The sequence below is a fragment of the Ranitomeya variabilis genome, chromosome 3 (genome assembly GCF_051348905.1).
Source record: "Ranitomeya variabilis isolate aRanVar5 chromosome 3, aRanVar5.hap1, whole genome shotgun sequence".
Lineage (NCBI taxonomy): Eukaryota > Metazoa > Chordata > Amphibia > Anura > Dendrobatidae > Ranitomeya > Ranitomeya variabilis.
The window spans coordinates 742,013,069-742,037,077 of NC_135234.1; the positions used below are offsets into that span (position 1 = coordinate 742,013,069).

The window sequence follows — 24,009 nt, forward strand, 5'->3', positions numbered from 1 at the left end:
ATATTTCTGACTTTTACCAACGCTGTTGAGAAATGTTAACATTTACCAAGACTTCACCGGTAAAAGTCCAATTTTACTTTTCATTTTGAGCTTTTACCGACGGCCTCGGTGAATGTCCAGATTGACCGGTAAATCCTAGGTTTTACCGTTTTACCGTCCTTCAGACTTTTACAGTAACAGATACATTAATCATGACATGGGAGAAGAAACCTCAACAGTTTGCAATTCTCATCACAACCCGAAGGTGGCAACATATACGCACACTTACAAGTGCTTCTCACAAAATTAGAATATCATCAAAAAGTTAATTTATTTCAGTTCAATATAAAAAGTGAAACTCATATATTATATAGAGTCATTACAAATACAGTGATCTATTTCAAGTATTTATTTTTGTTAATGTTGATGATTATGGCTTACAGCAAATGAAAACCCAAAAGTCATTATCTCAGTAAATTAACATTAACAGAAATAAACACGTGAAATAGATCACTCTGTTTGTAATGACTCTATAGAATATATGAGTTTCACTTTTTGTATTGAAGAACTGAAATAAATTAACTTTTTGGTAATATTCTAATTTTGTGAGAAGCACTTGTAGAATAATCGTGTTGTAGCCTTCTGATTGGACGGTGTCGAGTTCGGGAGGATTTTTTTAGAGGATGCACTCCAAAATATTTACTAATGCCTATAAGGACAATAATTAACTACTACCACGTCTCAGAAAGCTGAATTCTTTATTAGACAATATTAAAACTAAAACAGATTTCTCCTTAGTGCGGGACAAAAAAAGACAAATTGGCCCAGTGATACTTATAGGGGAATTATACTACTAATGATAGAAAAAGTATCACATGTAAGTGCAAAGTTATATCTAGTATAGTGGTCATGATCTTCAGAATTCAGCGCCTACATCGTAGTTTGTAGAAATTGAGAAATTGCCATCCCCACGTTTCGCTGTCTGCACAGCTTCATCAGGAGAATAAAAGGGAGCAGATTGTGATTTTTTTTAGTTTGCAAATTGCCCCTGATGAAGCTGTGCAGACAGCGAAACACATAGGGAGGTAGATTCTGTAGACCTCGACCACAATGCTACAACAAATTCATCAAAACGGCACACGCGGTTCATGAATTACGCACAAAGCAAACAAAGGTTTTTATTTTTATCTTCAACCATTTTTTTTGTTTTTTTAAACAAAAAAGCTATACGTTCCTCAAAAAGGTAATAAAAATTGTTGGCGCACAACACATTACTGGGGGGATGGGGTGCATTTGCAGAAAAATGTTGCTCCTTTTTAAAAAGTCACATTTAATCAATCAGTGAAAAAACATCTGAAAAAGCCACATTTAGGTAAAAATTTTAAAATTTACAAAACACCAAAAAACAAATATAGTTGTAAATCTGCCCCCAGCAGTCACTATACTATGGGAATGAATATTTTTTTCATATGATTAAAAATTGTAAAATACTATGAAATTGCCAAAAAAAAAAAGAAAAATAATAAATTCCAACAAAATTATTTTCTACTCCCCAAACCGTCAGATGATAAAGTGGAGGGGGTTTGTCCCTTATGAATAGCCCAAGGGTGCTGCAAAAAATAATTAAAAATTAACCTATATTCACCCCCAGGAGCTGCGCCTCCGCTCTCGTCATTGTGTCACCCGCCAAGTTTACTGTCACAAACAGCGCCACTGATTGACGGGAGGTAAGCACAGATTATTCTTTAATTTATGCAGTTATTAAGGGATTATCCAACAGTAGACAACCCCTTTAAGTATTATTTTAATTACACTATTTTTTATTTTTTTATTAAGAGGTTTTGCTTATTTTTATTTTATATTCCACACACTTACTCTACATAAAAATTAAAAAAAATCAGCCTAGGTACGAGTTATTCCTTGCCGCTCCAGCACTGTCTATCCTCTACTGCTCCCGGTCTTTCATTTCATAGCTGCAGCGTTGATTTCACGACTGTAACATGTGACTGCCACAGCCAATCACTGACTGACCACTGATCCCAGTGATTGACTGTGGTGGTCATGTGCTGTAGTCATGATGTCACCGCTGCAGTCATGTCAACAAAGTAGCAGCGGTGAAGAGGATGGGTAGTGGAGCCGCAGAGAGTTTTGAAAATTAACTTTCTTATTTTTATATGGAGTCAGCCTGAAGAGGAAAAAGAAAATAAACCTGAAAGCCCCCAATAATGGAATAATAAAGACATTTATGGAGATGAAGAATACAAATCTGTATGTAACATAGGGAATGATACAACATCGCCCTCTTGTGGCCACACCGAATACCTAACATTTACTGTCATTTTTTGTTCAAAATTAATATGGCACTGATGCCCCCTTTCTCTTGGGGTCTTCTACTACATACTTGTCTGGCAATTAATTTTTTAGAGGGTCATAAGGTGCAGAGGCAGATGATGCAGCCCAACGCTGGATCCAGAGGCCCCTCTGCCACATTACAAGACACCATTGTTATAGTATTACTATATATAGTAATGAATACGTCATTTTTTTAGCATAACAAAGTCACTTGCACTTTTCTTATATTTGCCGCACCATAAAGACAAAAGTATGTGCCCCCTCCACATTACACTCTTTGTAAACCCATAGGCATTACTGTACAGTCGTTCCCCCTTTGATGCTGTAAGAGCTTCTTATGTGAAGGATTTCTACAAGATTTTGGAGGCATCTGTGGGAATTTTTGCCCCTTCATCCAGAAGAGTCCTTGTGAGGTCAGATACTGATTTTGAGAGGAGACCGGGCTCACAATCTCCAATCTAGTTTATCCCAATGGTATCGAGGTCCGGGCTCTGTGCGGCCGCTCATGTTCTTCCACTAAACTCCCCCAACCATGTCTGTATGAAGCCTGTGCTCTGGGCGCAGTCATCAGGGACAGAAAAGGGTCTTCCCCAAACTGTTCCCACAAAGCTGGAAGCTACAATTGTCCACAATGTCTTGTGCCACCCCCTGATAACAGCCCATAGTATTATCCTCCTCCACCATCTGTACAGGGGGCACAGTGCAGTCAGGGGGTAACGTCCTCCAGGAATCACCAAATCCAGACTCCTCCATTAGACGCAGATAGAGAAGTGTGATCCATCACTGCACAGAACACGTCTCCTCCAGAGTCCAGTGGTGGCAGCTTTAGGCCACGTTCACACTTTGCGGGTTCCTCTGCGGGTTAATCCCGCAGCGGAATTGATAAATCTGCAGGGCAAAACCGCTGCGGTTATCCCTGCAGATTTATCGCGGTTTGTTCCGCGGTTTCCGCTGCGGGTTTCCGCCTATACTATTGATGCTGCATATGCAGCAATATGCAGCATCAATAGTAATGTAAAAAATAATAAAAATTGGTTATACTCACCCTCTGATGTCCGGATCTCCTCGGCGCTGCAAGCGGCTGTGCCGACAAGGACCTTCGTGATGTCACGGTCATGTGACCGCGGCGTCATCACGGTCATGTGACCGCGACGTCACCACAGGTCCTGTTCGGCACAGCAACTGAGACCGGACGCCGCGGGCAGCGCTGAGAGGTGAGTATAGCTTCATTTTTTATTTTAATTCTTTTTTTTACACCAAAATATGGTTCCCAGGGCCTGGAGGAGAGTCTCCTCTCCTCCACCCCGGGTACCATCTGCACATGATCCGCTTACTTCCCGCAACGTGGGCACAGCCCCATGCGGGAAGTTAGCGGATCAATGCATTTCTATGGGTGCAGAATCGCTGCGATTCTGCACCAAGAAGTGACATGCTCCTTCTTTTTTTCCGCAGAAAAGCCGCGCGGCTTTTTCCGCGGAAATCCGCAGCATGTGCACAGCGGGTTTTGTTTTCCATAGGGTAACATTGTACTGTACCCTGCATGGAAAACTGCTGCGGATCTGCAGTGTCAAATCCGCTGCGGATCCGCGGCAAAACCCGCAAAGTGTGAACATAGCCTTACACCACTCCATCCGACGCTCGCCATTGTGCTTGGTGATGTACGGCAGCATGCAGCTGCTCGGCCAGGAAGCTCCCGGCGGGTGCGCAGTGTTTGTGCTGACGTTAATACCATAGGAGGTCTAGACTCTGCAGTTATGGAGTCAGCAGAGAATTGGTGACTTTTCTGCCCTCTGCTCCTCAGCACTCAGCCTCCCGCTCTATAATGTTACAGGGTCTCCACTTCGTGGATGAGTTGAGGACTGCGCTGCTATCAGTGAGCTCTTTATCACAAGCCTGTTATATTTTAGTAAAGGCAGATGACATGGCAGGGGTCTGGAGGTTATACCGCCCAGGGGCAAGGGACCGGATGTTATACACCAGGGGTGGTGAGCTGGAGATTACACACCAGGGGGCAAGGGAACAGAGGTTATACACCAGGGACGATGGGCCAGATGTTATACATCATGAGGTGAGAGGCTGGAGGTTATACACCATGGGGCGAGGGGCCGGATGTTACACACCATGGGGCAAGGGGCCGGAGGTTATACACCAGGGGGTGAGGGGCTGGAGGTTATACACTATTGGGTCAGGGGCCTGATGTTATACGCCATGGGGAGAGGGGCCGGAGGTTATACACCATGGGGTGAGGGGCTGGAGGTTATACACCAGGGGGCGAGGGGCCGGAGGTTATACACCATGTGTCGAGGGGCCGGAGGTTATAAACCAGGGGGTGAGGGGCTGGAGGTTATACACCATGGGATGAGGGGCCTGATGTTATATACCATGGGGCGAGGGGCCGGAGGTTAAACACCAGGGAGTGAGGGGCCAGAGGTTATACACCAGGAGGCGAGGGGCCCGGAGGTTATACACCATGTGGCTACGGGCCGGATATTATACATCAGGAGGTGATGGGCCGGATTTTTTACACCAGGGGCAAGGGTCAGGAAGTTATACACCATGTGGCAGGAGACTGGATGTTATACATCAGGGGCAGGGGGCCAGATGTTATACACCGGGGGGGGGCTGGGAGCTGGAGTTTATGCACCAGGGGGCGAAGGGCCATAGGTTATACATCATGGGGCGAGAGTCCGGAGGTTATACTCCAGGGGCAAGGGGGCCAGATGTTATTCACTGAGGGTGGAGGGCCAGATGTAATACACCAGAGGTTACATACCGGGGATGGGGTGTCAGAGGGCGAGGATTGGAGGTACACCGGGGCAATGGGACTAAATAAAAACTCTGAATTCATTAACTATGTGTGTCCCGATACAGACAGACAGGACAGGAGCTCATTACTGGAGTTCAGATAATAGTTTGCTCTTTGATCTCATGGATCTGGCACGCTGTGGCAGACGCGGAGTAATTCCTGCTGATGAATCAGTGTTTTGCTCTGTCAGCTTTCTCCTCGCTGGGTTAGGGAAGGACACGCCAGGCTTTCTGCCAACCAAAGACTCATATTTCTGTGTTGCGCTTTCATCAGACCTTGGCAGAGAACACTAAGGTTCTGTAATGTGTTACAAGCATTTTTTTATATATATTCGCGGTGTTCACCTCAAAAATTTACAAGAAAATATCAAAATCATGCTGTCTTTATTTTGTACTTGCAACAATATAAACACATTTACGTAGCGAACATGCATCATTGAAGTGGATCTCCTGCCCACAGAAAAGAAACTTTTGGGGGTCAACAAAGCATCATCCACATCGGTGTCATCACGACAACCTACTTAATTTTCACTTTTATTTTTTTCACCAATCCCTCCAAAAAAATGTATTTTTATTTTGTGCCATTAAATGTTCAGAATTTTCTTGAAAATTAGAATAAAATCTATTAAAATATCGGCACAAATTTACTGTTGTGTGAAAAATGTCAAACAGTTTGGTAAATTTTTTAGAAATTTTCAAGTCTAATTTTTTAGCACTGTTTTTACATTCTTTGAAAAAGCGGACAGAGGGATTATAACAATGTGTCAAAATTTAGGTTTTAAAATGTGGTGAAAAATTAGGCAAAAAAAGGTTGAGAAGTCAAACAAAACGAGACGCCCAAAATTTATTTTCCAACAATAACCACCGTATTACATGTTATGTATTTTCAGATGATCCTGACTTACGGGGAAAATTTCTCACGATAATTTTCAGTTATCATTAATTAGTTTTGCTAGTTTCTGTGTTGCTGTTATTTGCGCCAAATTTACCAAAGTGTCACATGATAGTTGATAAATTTGTTGCACCTTTAGATGTAACAGCTGTTACTTTAGTTTTTTTTTGCCACCGTTACTGGAGTGAGTCTGCTTTTTTGTGACTTTTTCAGACTTTTTCAAAAAGTGCAAGGACAACGCTTAAAAACAAAAAGTCACCCGTTTTAGTGCAAAAATTACATACAACAAAGTCAGCATCTACAGCTCTGGCAAAAATTAAGAGACCACGGCAAAATGTTCAGTTTGTCTGATTTTCCTCTTTATAGGTATATTTTTGAGTAAAATGTAAATTGTTCTTTTAGTCTATAAACTACTGACAACATGTCTCCGAATTTCCAAGCAACAATTTTTGGGGTTTTTTTTCTGACAAAGAAAAATGGTCAAAATTAAAAAAACAACAACAGTGCTTTCAGACCTCAAATAATGCAAAGAAAACAAGTTCATAATCATTTAGAAACAACAATACTAATATTTTAACTCAGAGTTCAGAAATCAATATTTTGTGGAATAACCATGATGTTTAATCATAGCTTTCATGCGTCTTGGCATGCTTTCCACCAGTCTATCACACTGCTCCTGGCACAAAAATGTAAGCAGATCATCTTTGTTTGATGGCTTGTGACTATCCATCATCCTCTTGATTACATTCCAGAGGTTTTCACTGGGGTTCAGGTCTGGAGATTGGGCTGGCCATGACAGGGTTTTGATGTGGTGGTCTCTTAATTTTTTTTCTTGCCAGAGCTGTATTTAATGCTAGAAATTTGTTGAAAAATCCCTGATAACTTGCCCCTTAAGTTTACCCTAAGAACTAGGCGCTGTTAGTAAATCGGTCCCACTGTGTGTTCATAAAAATAATGTTTTATTTTGTGACACAAAATTTATTTTATTTAAATCAGGCATTAAAAGCATTGTCTAATACTAGAAAACCCCTTATTATTGGGTCATTCCACTCAGATGAAATGTAAATGCTGCAGTCAATCAGTTAACGTTGATTGGCTGCAGCATTCACATGACCACCAGGTGGATATTGATGTCAGGGGACTGAGGGAGGTCACAGCACTGAGAATGACTGAGCAGCACTGGTCCGAGAGGTGACTATGAATTTTTCACTTCCCTGGTCCCGCTAATAAAGGATTATTAACGGGACCAGGAAGGAAGGAGACATTGACTTCCACTACTCAGTGTGCTATCCGTATACTAACAGTGTTGCGCACTGACAGCACCCGAACCGATCATACATTTGTCTGATCGATCCTTTAGGGTGGTACATCCACATGGAGGTACAGGTAAGTCCTTATGCAGCTCCACCCCAGACTTTCTTAAAATTGATGCCGTTAAGGCCCATTTTTGATGCCAACAGAAATAATCCTTCTACATTGAAAATAAATATGGATATAATAAATCTAACAAGAGACCCTATAGTGCTCAAAACAAGATATAATAAATAGCTAAAAAAATATATCATACAAAATAAAAACAGTAGTCCATTATAATAGTCACAAAATCTTTTGGTCATGACTTGTTCTCTGCCAGCAGGAAGCGTGGGCACCGCCCTATTATCTCTTAGGTTGCTATAGGAGGAACATGGACATTTATTGATATATACAGGTCAATATATAAAAGCTGTGGGAAGATGGAGCTAGGTGTTTGTGCTTTGCTTGGGGGGTTTACAATATAGTTAAAGAGGATATATAACTTGCTAAAAAAATTTTAGTTAAATATCTCGTGAAAATCATTGAGCTCCCCTGATTCTGCCGCAATTTTCCAATTTGCTCTACTTCGCTCCATTGCAGAGATATTCACATTTGTTTGTTCTGGAGCGCAGTATGTGAAATATCTGCTTACAGTTCAACTGGGCGTTTCTTCTGACTCTTCTCTGGGGGGCGTGCACTTCTACTCATCCTGGAAAGACTGCTAGATCAGCTGCTGAGCTGTGAGTGGCAGAATCTGGGAGGAAGGAGTGGAAGAGCAAGTCCCCAGAGAAGACTCTGGGGAATCGCACCAGTTGGAATAAAAGCAGAGATTTCACATATTGTGCTCCAAAAGCAACAAATGTGAATATCTCTGCAGTGGAGCGACGCAGCACAAAACAGAAAAGAGCGTCAGAATCAGGGGAGATGAGGGATTTTTATAAGGTATTTAACTTCATTCTATGAGCAAGTGATAAGTCTTCTTTAAAGTAAATCCTTCACACTTTAGGTCCAATATTCTGCACTGAATATTTCTTTACACTTCTTCATAGTAGTGGGAGCTCTGTTTTTCTGATACGGGGTGAAGAAGAGTGCATATTTACCCCCTTTACCAGTTTTCAGTGAGCTGAAACCCTAAGCTCTTTAAAAAAAAAAAATGGTTGCCTTGAACAGTATACATTGCAACCGATTTGCTATAGATTACTCCAGTCTTCAATGCAACGCACGACTGGTACTAAGCTGCAAGCACTTAGTGGACGAGGAGACTCGGCAGTAGTCAAACTAAGCGGTTTTTTACATCTTTACGCCATATTATTCCAATTTCGGTAACAATACTGTCACATAAAGGATCTCACTTGGAACATTCTTGAGTAAAATAATAAAGCTACTCTTTAAATGGCAGCGTTAGCACCTTATGGCCATAGTAACGGCACAAAAGATCCCTAAGCAAAGATCTTCAGTTAATGCATTGTACAAAAATGACTGTCGGAAAATTGGATTCCTGAAAAGTATTAAACCATAAATAAGAAGTAGCACTTACACCGATATCACAAATCCTGGCAAGCAAGAATTCTTGTAGTGTCTTAAAGGGGTTGCCCGGATACTTAAGATTTTTCCTGAAGCCGCTAAGTATTATGTAAAATATTAAAAGAAGTAATAGTCACTTTACCGATCCCCTGCCATTTCCTTCCTGATGCTTAATGGTTTTCTTCTAACCGTGGAATAAGGGTCCCAATGCATAGCCTCCAGCAAAGCACCAACTTTCATGGATCTTGAGTAAAATTTGTTTTTTTTAGTCAGTTTTCTTATTTTTTTTTTTATTTTGGTGCAAATATTGACTTTTTTGTGCTAAATTCTTCAAAAGATCGGAGTGCGGTTAAAATGCAGCACCCCTGGTTAAATAAATCAAAGGATCAGGTGGACATAGAATGAGTTTATTGTCAGAGGTATAGAATATACAGAATATACTACAAACGATTCTGTATTCACCTGACTCGTGGATTTATTTAACCAGCAACGCCACATTTTATCCACACTTTGATCCTTTCCATCCTTTATTTTTTGTCTTTAAGCTTTCTTGCTACGCTTTAGTGCAAAAAGTCTCATGTTCAGCTAAAATATTATAAAATTTGGGCAAAAATTTCAGGTGTAAACTAGATTACTCCTGGGATGACATTTGCACAAAATCAGCCAAAATCATGTGGAAACACCCAAACAACAACGAAAAAAATAAGTTAAAAAATAACTTTAAAAAAAGTAAAAAAGGCGCAAATAAAAAATAAAATAATAATAATAAAAAAACGCACATGAAAAACCACAAAAATAAAAAGCTAGACAAAAAAATAATCCACAAATGCTATAAAAACTTGGCCTATAATCTTCTCATATAAGCCAAAGATATCTATTGGGTCCACCTAGGCTCAGATGCCACTGCAACCCATGCAAACAATGTCGTTACACCTCAGTATTTTCTGCTCTGCCTGGACAGACATGTGACCCCTGCAGTCAATCACCAACAGCAGGGGTGACCAACAGAGCAGGAAGTACAGACACTGCTGGGGGATTGGTGAGATTGTGACTTCTTTTATTATTTCACACTATTCTGGATGGGGTTTTTTTTAACTGTGAGGCTGTGTGCACACATTGCAGATTTTTCGTGTTTTTTTCGCTATAAAAACGTGATAAAAACGCATAAAAACGCATACATATGCATCCCATCATTTAGAATGCATTCCGCAATTTTTGTGCACATGATGCGTTTTTTTTCCGCAAATAAACCACAGCATGTTCATTAATTTGGCGTATTTTTTTTCAGGTTTCCCACTATATTATTGCATTGGGAAATCTCCAAGAAAAAAACGAAAAAAATCTGCAAATAAAAAACGAGCAAAAAACGCGAAAAAAACCGCATGCGGATTCTTGCAGAAAATGTCCGGTTTTGCTCAGGAAATTTCTGCAAGAAATCCTGACGTGTGCACATAGCCTAAGAGGGCAGACAACTCCTATAACTAGGTACAAACTGATCATACCAATATGTAATATTCACGGTGACTCCAGAACTGTACGTATGATAGTAGGAAAGCACAGAATCCTGGCAGGAGGTGTTACAGATGTCTGCTCCATGATGGATGACAGTGATGTGCCCAGGTTTAGCACCAGAGAATGGAGTTGGTCTTCAATAATCGGGTCACTTTTTTACTCCAGATGCTGTATTCAAATTGTAGGGGCCCATTGAAGAAGTAGAAGTAACCTATAATTAATAAAGTGTAAAGTTACCATGATAACCCGGCACAGACCTCTAGGGTCATGCTTCTGAGCATTAAAGACTAGCTTAGGTGGCAGCATGCTGCCTGAGTATTCAGGTAGTCAGCACTTAGGACTTAGGCTCATAGATAGAGGATTGCTCATTGAGACAACTCCTGTCAATCTTCTCTATGAGGGCAGATGGACATCACATAGTGACTCCAACTCCGCAGACTTAAAGGGCTTTGCATGGAGTTAAAAATATTGATGACTTATGAAATCGGTGGGGTCCGAAGACCGGCACCCTTGATGATCAGCTGTTATAGGTTCTGACAATAGCTGGATGTCCGACACCCAGCACCTCCACCGATCTTCTGAGGTCGCATGTAGGCATGTAGGCTATGTATGGAGCTGAACACCGTTGTAGAATAATGCAGTTTACCTCCTATTTCCATTCTGCTACGATGTTCTGCTCTGTACATTGCTTACACGTGACCTCAGAAGATCGGTGGAGGTGCTGGATGTCGGACACCCATACTCTCATGGATAAGTCTTCAATATATTTGTCCCGGACAACCCCTCTAAGGCCACGTTCACACATTCAGTATTTGGTCAGTATTTTTCAGACAAAACCAGGAGTGGAACAATCAGAGAAAAAAGTGTAATAGAAACACGTCACCCCTTCTGTATTTATAACCCACTGCTGGTCTTGTCTTACAAATACTGATGTAAAATACTGACCCTGTGAACGTGGCCTAAGATACATTATTAGGTATTTTGATTCACAAAATACAAATAGTATGATAACCCCATATTTACCATTTCTTCGATAAACCGCATCAACTTTTTCCCCAATACCCAAGAAGTCTTCTGCAATAAGCCTGGGGTATCCTTTATCCATTGTCATTCTTTCCTCATCATAGCTGGAGGAGATAGGAAACATGTACTTCATTTTTCTTTTAGAAATATTTGCAATCTGAGTTGGAGATTTTTTTGTAGGTGCCCTCCATTTTACCCGGTATTTCTTAGGTTAACCTGCACGGTATTCTTGTAGGCTGGGATGGCGCTGACCACTCAAGCTGCTGCACTTTACTTTTTTAATTTACAAAATGTAATTTTTTTAGACTATTAATGAAAAATGAAAATTTTCGTAATAAATTCATTATTTGGCAATCGTACACCCCAGCACACTAGCACTGTATCTGCCTCCACTGGACCTCCGGATGGTGGCCACAAAACTGCAATTCTAAGGCCAGTCTCACACGTCCAGATAATTCCGGTACCGGAAAAATCGGTACCGGAGTTATCCGTGTCCGTGTGTCCGTGTGCTCAAGTGGCACATCAGTGTGGCACACTTGCGGCAGCCGTGTGCCGCCCGTGTGCTGACTGAGGACCACACAGACCGTGCAGGAGACAGTGCTAGAGATAAGCGCTGTCCCCTGCTTTTGGTGCTGAAGCCGGCATTCATTCCTTCTCCCCAGCAGTGTTCGCTGGAGAGAAGGAATGAAAAATCAAGGTTTTTTTTATTTTTTTGTGTTTAAAATAAAGTTCCTGGTCACCTCCCGCCTCCCACCTCCTGTGCGTCCGCCCGCTTGCATTAAAATACTCACCCAGCTCCCGTGATGCTTCCTCTCAGCGCCGGCAGCTTGTCCTGTGTGAGCGATCACGTGGTACCGCTCATTGCAGTGATTACACGGTCCGCGAAAAATCACTGACATGTGCAGAGACACATTGATTTTAATGTGTCTACGTGTGTCAGTGTCTCCGGTACGTGAGGAAACTGTCACCACACGTACCGGAGCCACTGACGTGTGAAACCGGCCTAAAGCGGTTTTCCCTAGACAAGACCTAGCTCTTAGAAACAGACTAAAATGGTTGTCCAAGACTTTAACATTGACGGCCTAGCCTTAGAATAGCTCATCAACGTCTGATTGGTGTCGGTGCCACAACCAGCATCCCCGCCGATCAGCGGTGCGCGGTGTCAGCGGTGGATGAAACTGCTCATTTTCTGGAGCTTAACATTACAGCTCCATGAACTGTAGGGGGCACATACTGTATACAGTACCCGACGGTGGCCACTATTCCGTTAATGACCGAACACAGCTGATTGGTGGGAGTGCCGGGTGTCAAATTTAGACATATCTCTGATTTGTTTCCTCAGACCGCTCAGGCCAGACAAAAAAAATTGGACATGTGCACAGCCCCATCGAATATCATAGGTACGAGAGAAAACCAGATAGCACTCGTATGAGAAAATCGTCTTCTGCACGAGTCCTAACAATATATTTCATCATTTTGGGATCAATAAGAAAGTTTTGGCACAAGTAACGATGGTGGGTTTCTTACCTCCAATATTTGTCGCCAGTGAAGAAATAAGTTTTGCCATTTGCATCATTGTGGACAGCTGCGTCTATAGATTTCAGAATTTTGGGAAAACCAAGTTCATGCAATTTTTTGGGATAGTCGTCCATTATATCGTATCCATTCAGAGCCCAGAACTTTTTCCCTGGAACGGCAGGATGAAATATCTAAAACAACAGTCTATGAAAAATTGGGTTATAATTATTTTCTGCAGCTTTATTCTGCTCTGAAGTTTAATCTATGATGGATGCTTTTTTTATATATATAAATATAAATATATACTATATATTTTTATATATATATATATATATATATATATATATATATATATATATATAAATATAATGTATATATTATATATATTATGTATGTATATATATATATATATATATATATATATATATATATATATATATATATATATCATATTCCTAGTAGGATTTTTGTGGTTCTCGCATAAATAATAATTGGTGGCTTTCATGATTACCGGCAGATTTTACTAAATAGTTAGAACTTGAGAGCCAACCAGATCAAATCCGAATAATAATGCCCAACTATGAGATCGTTTTAAGGTCCGACCTGTTCGATCTCAATCAACAAAAATACGATTTAATTAATTAAATTTAATGGGTGTCAATTTTGATCTGTGCTATGTGCCCCCATCTGTCTTCAATTTACACCAATGTCAATAGATTTCTAAAACTCATTCCTTGAATGATGACATTGATGAAAAGCGAAGGTTGCTTTTTTAAGAAGAAGAAATAAACATGTTGACATCTTTGGGGTCTTTTTTTTAATTAAATGTATTTATTTCAAGTTAAAAATAATTATTGTAATTGGATTTCATTAAAAATGTTGCACCTTTTGACTTTTAAATGCACATTGCATGGTTGTAAAATGAGTTAAGTGAGAATCCAAGAGTGAGTTCCTTTTTGACAGAGAGTTTGTATCACTTTTATCTGTCTTTTTTGTGAGATGCTCTCTACATTGTGACCACATCAAAGTTCCGGTCCAACTTTCATATGGTCTGAGGTCCTAAATCATTTAAGAGGTTTTCAGAAAAATTAACAAATTAAAGTGATATTAACTCTTTGTCCAAATGAACTCACTCGTGGATTCTCAGTTAACTCATTCTTTAGCCAGCAATGTCCATATAAAAGTCAAAAAAATATAAAAAAGTTAAAAACTCCCTGTTAGAAGGCACTCACTGATGATATCTCCGTTAACTCATTCTGTAGCCTGCAATCTACTAAGAAACACACTGTTTAGCCATACGGTGCAAATTTTTTTAATGAGACCGAACAGCAAAACTTTTTTGCACCCGAAGGACAGAATTCCCATCCAGACTGACGGACATCCAGTCTTATTCAGCACTTTGTATGAAAACAATTAGGGTTTTTCGTCCTCTAAGGTTTTTGATAGTTGGTGAATTTTCTAGTTTTGGTTTATTGCAGAGCAGATAATAGTAAAGTTCACACTCACCTCTGAAAATGAATATCAGATCCTTCTGGGGGTTTTCATAAGCTGCGTCAATTTTGTTTGGAAGTTCAGGCCAGAAAGATTTGGTCAAAACTAACTCTGCATCTGTCATCTGTGGATGAAGCCTCCAAAAGAACCTGGACAGAAAAAAAAAATAGAAAGGGATTAGGGCTTAAATGGATTGCCCATGCTCTGATTAAAAATTTACGAGCAGCAGGTAGTCATGAAATCCTGTTCTTGATCATTGAGGAATATGATTGGCTGCAGCTGTCAGGTGATTGTAATATAGCATTACAGAGCCGGACCCGTTGCTTGCTGAGCCCAATAAGGCATATGGACAAGGGTTTTATCCCTGCCTCAATAAGAGAAAAATCTGAAACACAAGACCACAAAGTGCATAGTAGAGGGTCTAAAAATGAATGCAGAAAAGGGAATCTGTTCCCAAGTTCTTGCTACCTCCTTTAAGAACATCATAATGTAGAGACAGAGACCCTGATTCCAGCAATGTGTCACTTACTGGGCTGCTTGATATCATTTTGATAAAAAATCCTGCCTTTCTCTACTGCAGATCACCTAGTTCTCAGAATGCTGAGCTGTGCGTAACCCCGTCCACACCACTGGATTGGCAGCTTACTGTATATACTGTGCATAGGCAGAAAGCTGCCAATCAGTGGTGGGGCGGGGTTATACGGAGTTCATGAATACGGACCACTAAATGGCAACAGGCGTAAGCTAGTTTCTAGTCCTATAGTTGGAATCTCCTGCTTATTAAACAGTGATTTTATCAAAACGATAGCAAGCACCCCAGTAAGTGACACATTGTAGGAATCAGGGCCTCTACCCTTACATTTTGCTGCGTTCAGATTAGGTAGCAAAAACCTAGTGAAGGATTCACTTTAACTTATGTAAAAATATTTTTTACATGTCAAATGTGTCTATTGGATTTCAGTTTTTATTCATCATCTATAATGGGGCCAGGAATAATAGGTTTTACCGACCTGTCCTTGAAGATAAACTTTTCTCCTCTGAGTTCAGTGATTGCATCAATCTCTAGATCGGGGTCACACTTCTCAGGTGTTTTGGGGTGTTTTGGGTTTGGGTCTCTATCACCAGGTCCTGCAAAGTAATTACAAAAAAAAAAAATTAGTTGATATTTATGACCTAAATGAAACTCTAAATTGGGTAAATTAATTGTTTCTTCTAAAAAGAGGAATCCGGGCTTTGATTGACAACAACCTATCTGGATCAGGCCATGACAAAGATCAGCACATCTTCTGCCCTTGGTATGATATCTGTTGTGTGGGGGCATTTCAGTCCCGGCCTAATTTCTACAATCCTGTATGTGTAGGTTATTAGACCAGCCATTCGGAGAGGACCAAACCGGACACTATAACGTAGAAGCACAATGGCCATTCTAACGAGGCCTGAGCCAGATTTGCCGAGAAGTGCGGCATCTTGACCACAACATAAGATGCTACACGCACCGTAAAGTTCTTGTATTCCTTGTACATCGTCATCAGGAAGAATAAAGCTGGTGGTCTCTGCATAACTATAAACCGGATACATCAAGGACCCCGGATCTCTGGAATGGTCGAGCCCCAGAGCATGGCCGAATTCATGAGCAGCAACGATGAACAGGTTATATCCTGAAAACATGGCAAAAATCACATTTTATTATGATTTAACATACACGGAGTTAATCCTATACCTATATAATTTGTTCAAGAAGTTTTCCATTAAATCATCAGAAGTATCTCCGGCAATTTCATCTATTTCTCTACTCAAGAGTTCCTAAATAGAGGACCGTTTACTGGATTTATTAATTTAAGATGAGCACCGTCTCAAATTGCCGCTGATCCAATGATTCTGGAACAATTTTTCTTTTTCTTTTGAGCCCCTCCGTTCAAAAGTTATGCCCATAATGGTACAAATTTTCCCTTCTTGTGTCAAGAGGTCATAGTAGCATGTGGTCCGGACCCATAGGTCTCTCCCTCTCTGCACCCTACTCTATGGAGGGAAAGTCCATCAACTTGTTCTGTCCATGTAGGCATAGAATGATGCGATCAAGTCATTACATATCACAGCCAGTGGGGGGCGGTGCAGAAATAATGTGGGCAACACTGTGCATCAAAACGAGAGGAGACTTGTGAGGACCGCACTACTGTGACGGCTTTGCTAGGACACGGGCCCTAACTCCTCCTTGTCCAGACAAAAAAGTAGAGCGTTCCCAGTTCTCCACTAAGAGGACAGACAGTGGGAAATTATAACGGAGGGGGGATTCTACATCTTTTGAAAAATTACCAAAGGGTAGGGATTAGAGGTGAGAAATTTGATTCGCAGGACTCTGGCCTAGCGGACACATCAGTAGTCTTTGACCACCAGGCATGACCCTTGAGAATCCCCAGAGCTTCTTCTGATTAGTAGGCTTGGAGCAAAGTCATGCATGTATCTCGATGCAATGATGAAAAGTATCACGTACATTGTGTCTTAGAGTCTTAGGAGCATAAAGTTGAGCGAAAAGATAAGCAACACCTCAGTCCAGCAGCCGTGTTTGTAGTCTATCGGCATGTCATAGACCTGCGCTCCTGCTGGCATCCCGAGAACCTCTTCTAATTAATGAGTCCAGCTTGAAGCACGCTTGACATCATCCTGGGCCTACAAATCAGAAGAAGCTCAAGGAGGCAGTTTGCAGGACTCACATCCGGTGTCCATAGAGAAATGACGCAATCGCAGGACCAGGTTCCTGCAAATCGATTTCCAAATCTCTAGTAGGGATAACTATAAAATAAGGAAAAAAGCAATACCCACCACTAGTAGTCCCCACCCTTCTTATGGCCACCACCAGGAATGGAAGAGTTGGCATCCCGTCCAAAAGTCACCTAAGCTATGAGGACACCAACTGGCTGCATGGTCGGGTGACTGGTAGTCAGGACGCCATCACTTCTTGTCCCATCAGAGTGACAGCAGTAGAGCAGTGTGCGATTCTAGTGGTAGTTATTACTTTTATCTTTATTTTATAAGGTCCACACCATCTGTGAATTTTTGAAAAAGAGCAGAAAACCCCTTTAATAACAATTTCTAGTCTGGCGTTGTAGGCTGGGAATTCATAGGGTCTACTTTGGCCAATGATTTTCCCGGAACCATCTGATGAGGGTCTATAAATGTACTACACACAAACTTTACACCTGAACTGTATCTGTTACCTTTAAAGTCGTTTGTGAAGGTTTCGTCATCGTCAAAGTGCGTGTCTCCTCCAATTCTTTCTCCAGGGGGAAAGGCATGAGCGAGCAAACCATTAGGACCATCAAAAGGGTAATAATCACCATGCTCTAGAAAGAGATAAAGACATGTATATATAACACTGTGAGCTGGGTGGGGTAAAAACAACATCAGTTGAGTTTTTAGGGGGCGACTAAAAGAGATTTTCTGAGTTCTTGCTGTGATAAAGTCACCGGTTAAACCCGACTGCTATTCTAGAGGCTATTCTCAGTCCTCTCTGCCGATCACTGCTGGCTTGGCTTCATCGATGATGAGCCTTGTACCACATGTGACCACTGCAGACTGGACTTAAGGGTACACATTTTATGCCCTTTGATAAATGTAACAAAAACTCGAAAAATCTCTTTAAATGCTATGCACACCTTTGCGCATGTTTTATTTGTCATTTTCAAGATATAATGGGCAGCTAAACAACTCTCTAAATAATGTTCATGCAATTTTCTAACATTTTGCGGCTGCACGATGTTTGTAAGTCCTTTATCTAGCTGGGTGATCTGCAAAATCCACTACTTGGAGAGTAGGGAAACTATGTACAGGCTCAGAGAGGGCAGGGAAATCGGGCTACAGAAAAGGAGGAAATCGCATGAAGAGGAAATAAGCGCAGGATAGAAGCTGTGCTGATATATGAGATAATCAAGAAGGCAGTATCCTGCATACACACAGAACTCACATCCAGCCTATATTACTGGGAGAGACAATCCTACAAAAGAAAAATCTGAAACTTGGGTCTGAAAATGAATGAAGGATGCCCAACTCCATTTTTTTAATTATTTATTTAACGTAATAAAAATATTTTTTCCATGTCTATGGCCTTTAAAGTGACCATCCATCATGAGTATCCTATATAGTCACCCTGTCTGGTGCCCTCCATTTGCCTCCTCTGCTTTTTATATCCCACGACACTGGAAAGGTGGGGAGGCATGGTTACTCTTGTATTGTAGCATTCAGATGGACATTTTAAGGGCAGAATGCAACCAAACTCATTTAGGGGATGTCCACCTTTGGGGGCAATTTTTTTTTTTCAATTCAAATGCATGTGTTTAGGGCTAAAAATCATTTTTGCTTCTGGGTTCCATTAAAATGGTGCACTTTTATGGCCTTTGGTGCACTTTTAGTGGCCTTTGGTGCACTTGTATGACCTTTGGTGCACTTTTATGACCTTTCGTGCACTTGTATGGCCTTTGGTGCACTTTTATAACCTTTGGCACACTTTCATGGCTTTTGGTGCACTTTTAGTGACATCTTATAGCCACTATGTTGCACTGTCTAATGATGACTGCTGAATGGGTTCTGATGGTCTGATGTCCACAGTCCGCATCAAAATTGAATGTACAGGAAAACGAGGAGCTTTTAAAAGCCAAATGGTGTAAAATCCTTAATAAAACTCAATGGCAAAAATTATTTTCAGCTCAAAATACATGCATTTAAGAAAAAAGAAAAATTTTCCCCAAAGGTGGACAACCCACTTAAGCATGTAATTAGATATTGGCGTCACAGCAGGCAAATTGTGTTGATCCAAAACGCAGTCAGATGACTTTATTAGGAGGCAATTCCCTAATGTACTTTAATATATACCTAATGGTAATTTTCATTGCTTAATAGCTACTTACCCATTTTTCCAAAGGAAACCATAATATCGGCAGTGCCGGACCGCACTCTGGTGAAATTCAGTGGGGTGACATCACTCCATACTTTCAATGCTTTTTTAATAGCTCTGTCCACATCTGCACGTGGTAAATCGGGGGTGTAGTTGACAATTCTAGGAACATAAAAAATAAATTGTGTATTAAGTCAACAAATATTTCCAAACAGGTATATAGGAAGAGGAAATAATCACGGAATTGAAACCCTATGCCGTAAGATGAGTTTTCTAGACTTTATGTAAAACAATAATTTGCAAATACAAAGTTATACAACTTTCTAAAAAAAAGTAGGCCATATTGATTATTGCATTTGCACCTTTTTGTCTCGTTTTTGGTGGTTTATTTTTACCAGTTTTTCACTTATGCCTTACATTTCCTTTAATTTCTTCCATTTATTTTAAATTCAATTTCATATGTTTTTTCTGGTTATATTTTTTATGTTCACCATTCTGGGCAGCATTAGGAGTTTGCAGATGTTTTAAAAAAATAGAACAGATCCCAGGTCATTTTTTTGTCATTTATTTATTTATAGTGCAGGCGCCAGCTGATGAATACTCCTATCAGAGCACCTGCTCTAGCTGGTAGCGGTGACAGCAGGCGTAGGCTGATTGGAGTAGTACTGCCATCAACCGAAGCCTGTGACAAGAGGTAAACTTTTTACCTCCGGTCACAGCTGCTGGCTCACGCAGCTCTTGGAGCCAACGGTGTTTCTCCCGCTGTCATGCAAATGATAGCATGGGAAACACCAGATGTTTGGGGTCCTGAACCGGCACAGTGACACAGACTTCCTGGAGAAGTCCGTCTTCAGGGTCCGTGCCTGAACAGTAGGTGTTCAATACGGACCCCGAACTTTATTGTTTGGGTTCGCCCATCACTAGTCATAAGCTTCAATGATGGGAAAAATCAATTTTAGATCTTCCATGAGCTAATTGGCCATCTGAGATTGGCTGACAATACAAAACAGCAACATTTACATGAGGTTCTCCATCAGTTTATCACTAATAGACAGTCTGTTTGAGATCAAGGTCGAAAAGGCTTAGAATTACTCAAACTACACATTCAGTTCTTATTACTGCCATATTGATCAGATTTCTGGAAATATAAGTATGGGTGGAGATATGGATGGGTCACCATACAGATGAGATATATACAGAGCAAGGGACGTGGATATAGAGCTACCTGTAGGTGAGATTGTATCTGGGCCATTTTAGTTTCCTTGGGAAGAAGTTGTATTCTCCGATATCTGGGACCCCACATCTCGGCTGTTTCATAATGTCAAGGGTTTCTTCATCCAGTTTGCCTGTTACATCCAGGCCAAAGAAGGCTTGCATCTCTTTTAGCCGGGCAGTCACACTGTTGACTCCGCTTTTTCTCAAAATCCCAATGGGGTTGGTTGAAGAACTGTACAAGGTGCTTAGATATTTCTAGAATGAAAGGAAAAATTAACTTGATGATGATGGAGAAAAATGTGACTTTTTCGTATCTTTTATGGTGCGAGCCAAATTTATTAAACACACATTTTGTTGGACACGGTTTAGCGTTGCAGATGTTTATAGACAGATTTATCAATAGCAGCTTTTTCAATAGTCTCAAAAAAGTCACAAAGTGACTCCTAAAGGAAGAAAATTGCATAAACTAGAGTAAAAGTTCTAAAGAGAAGGGGGTCCTGCATTATCAGGGGCACCTTTATGTTATTTTTTTTAGTGTAAGAGATAAGTTCAAAATTTTTGGGTTTTACACCAAATTTACAAAGTGTGGCACCATGTTTGTTAAGCAGCTTCTTTCCGCTCTGCTGTGTTGACAGGGCGTGACTGCTGACTTCATGCTGATTGAAAGCTGGCACCGCGTTGCTAAACAGCAGGAGGCCGGCTGTCAATCAGCATGACACCAGCAGTCATGCCCAGTCGACTGAGCAGCCTAGAAGAGGAAGAGCTGTTCTGTTGACGTGAAGCCGCTGAATTGCCGACAGGGGCAATGTTACCGCTCTGAGACAGAGCTGGGTAGAACAGGCAGAAAGTTGCCTCTGTTAGCAACTACCTGCTTATTAGTTTTTAGACTGATAGTAAAAAAAAAATATAAAACTCTAAATAGTCTCCTTAAGTATCAAATTTAGTTCATTTTCCTGCCCCTAAAATCTAGTGCAATGTTAATAACCAGACTTATGTGTCATTCAGTGGTCCATTTAATAATTTAATGGATAGAACATGTAGTTTTTAGGGATTTTCATGTGTCTGTTTTTTTGCAGACAAAAAAAAATAATCTAATTAATGGGATTGTCAAAATAAAAACAACAGCACATTTATGCATCTCTGTGTCTCCCATGTGCCGTCTCTTTTTTACTGCTTTTATGGAATAGCAATACTAGAAATTTGTATTCTTTTATATCAAATGGATGACACAATGGTGGTAAAAATGGACCAAAGATGGGTGAAATTCAGATTCAGCACACTAATGAAAAACGGTCCATTTTTTTCTAGTTTGCAAAAAAAAAAAACAGTCTGAATAAGGCCATTGGGTGAAGGGTGTATTGCGCTAATTTTTTTGCTCTGATTCGTGGAAATCCATTACAAAGTAACACACACGACATATACACGCCAAACCTTGCAGGTATTTTGGAGTAAAAAGGGTGGCAACCCCAGCCACTTCACCCCATAGGATGTCAATCAGGGGCGTAACTACAACAGGTGCAGGGGTTGCAATCGCACTCGGGCCCTGGAACCTAGGAGACCCTAAAAGTCCCTTTGGCCTATAGAAAAAGACTAATGCTATTAAAGATTTAAAATCTTGGGGGGCCCAGTTGGAGCTTTCGCATCGGGGCCCATGAGTTTCAAGTTGCGTCACTGATGTCAATATACCTTAAACGGCAAAAATAGGCAGAATCTATAAGAGTAGGGTTACCTGTGCAAAGCGGAGATCTTTCTCCGAGACTTCAGAGCTGTCCTCCACGGGGATGGGGATGGAGAAGCAAAAGCCGAAGCTGACCACCAAGAGAATCACGGCTGATGTTGTAGGCATCATGTCTGGTTGTTATGCCCTGAACCTCTGGCTGGCTGCATATGAGCCTCCTTATATAGCGTATGAGCCATGAGTCACTCCATTGAGACATGCTAAAACTTCTAACCAGTGGACGGTAAATATGATTACTCCCAAATCCCCCCAGAAGGCATCCTGGTTTGTGGTATGGAACAGAAAAACTTCTACATCTGTGCCCCGCTGCTAAGAGGTGATTGCTAAGTAAACATGCCCTCAGCAGATTTGTGTGTGGGAAGTACTGAATTGCACAAAGTGCCACACGATGCGGGGATTTATTCATTAGTTTGCAAAATGAATTTTTTTACTTGAAAAGTTAAAAGAAAAACCTCGGAGAAAGATTATTGTGGGCAACTCTCCGTAAGCGAGAATAGTGTCCAGACAGCAAGTTGTCCAAGCTAACAGGAAGTTAGAAATAAATATGAAATAAATTATATTAGGTAGTTAGACTTATAGATAGATGCGAGATATATAATAAGTTATGAGATACCCAGACTCGCTTCTTTGATATCTCCCTATATCTCCACATTCTGCCGTATTCATCCTGTGGACGCACTGGTGATAAAGGAGATGTTATGACTAAAATCGCTGGTCAAGGCAGACTCTATCCAGCCAGATACTGTATATTGGTGTGGCTGGTGCTCAGTTGGCCAGAATTGTTGTGTCGCTATCCTACAGCTCAGCAGCGGCCAGTAGGGCAGCGCCACACCCTACTTAAACTTCCAGCATACTGTTAGGTGTTGCCAGCTATTGTCTGGCTTTCCTAATTTTCTAGTGCTACTTTGTTCCTGATTCTGAACTGGCTAGTGACATTGCCCAACATTTTCTCTGTAGTACATCTCAATTCTGGCCTTGGCTTGTCTGACAGGACTCTTGATTGACCTCTTAACCTTCTGACCCTGGCTTTACCTCTGACTTTTTTTTTTCTACTGTTTTTGTAGCTGGATATGTCCCTTCTAATCCTGAACTGTATTTGTTTGACAGTTTTTGCCTCAAACTCGCTCCTGTAACCAGCAGCTACTCCATAGATGCAACCCAAGGGTCCCCTTTGTAAGTCTAGGTTCCTATATAAGTTTTAAAGCGTTAAGGTCAGGGGTTCCCTTGAAATCTTCTAGACTAATTTTCCCCAGGGGCCACATGAGAGCCTATGATTGTAGTGGAGGTCTGAAGCCAGGATCAACTGGCCTTGTACCTTGCACTCAATGGACTGTCATCTTCCTACGCTTGTCGTTACCTCCTCTCTGTGTGCGTGCCACATGTGGGGTAGTGACTCTGGAAGATCTAAAGTCACAGCTGCTATTATCCCGGCAAGTCATCAGAAGGGTGAAACTCTGTAATGTGCACCATCTTGGGTACTGTGCTGGGACTGTTCTGTGTTATCTGCCTGTTTTGTGGTTCAATAAAGTATAGCCACACTGTTTTACCCTCACCCTGTGTTGTCTGAGTAGTGTTACACCCACGTTAAAGGGAGAGTGGGCGTTCGGCGGGACGATCTCTGTTCCATGCAGTTTCGGCTAGCAGACCCTGTGCGCCCGCCGATCCCCCCGTGTCTCCAAGGATGGGCAGGGTTTGCTAGAGTTGTAGACACTCTTTGTAGCCATATATTGAAGATGGGTATTTCAAAATCAGAGAAATCCAATCTTTGTAGAAGACACC

The 24,009-nt window shown here is 41.1% G+C and overlaps 1 protein-coding gene across 1 annotated transcript; it reads right to left on the reverse strand.

The window, feature by feature from the left end:
• Window positions 1-5,527: 5,527 nt before the first annotated feature.
• LOC143817259 (collagenase 3-like) lies at window positions 5,528-22,684 on the reverse strand. The gene is made up of 10 exons (XM_077298501.1): window positions 22,222-22,684; window positions 20,503-20,747; window positions 19,291-19,439; window positions 17,605-17,730; window positions 15,886-16,047; window positions 15,400-15,517; window positions 14,405-14,538; window positions 12,908-13,067; window positions 11,381-11,484; window positions 5,528-10,568 (listed from the first exon to the last, which is right to left on the reverse strand). The coding sequence occupies exons 1-10, from the start codon at window positions 22,339-22,341 to the stop codon at window positions 10,468-10,470; spliced, it is 1,419 nt and encodes a 472-aa protein (XP_077154616.1). The 5' UTR covers window positions 22,342-22,684; the 3' UTR covers window positions 5,528-10,467.
• Between the last annotated feature and the right edge of the window lie 1,325 nt (window positions 22,685-24,009).

What these genes read in the sequence shown, in the direction of transcription:
- LOC143817259 (XM_077298501.1), bottom strand. Translation starts at nt 22,341, where the DNA reads ATGATGCCTACAACATCAGCCGTGATTCTCTTGGTGGTCAGCTTCGGC. An exon ending in CTTCACAAACGACTTTAAAG is followed by an intron (nt 16,048 to 17,604) that starts GTAACAGATACA and finishes CCATGTTTTCAG; the next exon opens with GATATAACCTGTTCATCGTT. An exon ending in ACTGGCGACAAATATTGGAG is followed by an intron (nt 11,485 to 12,907) that starts GTAAGAAACCCA and finishes TATCTCCTCCAG; the next exon opens with CTATGATGAGGAAAGAATGA.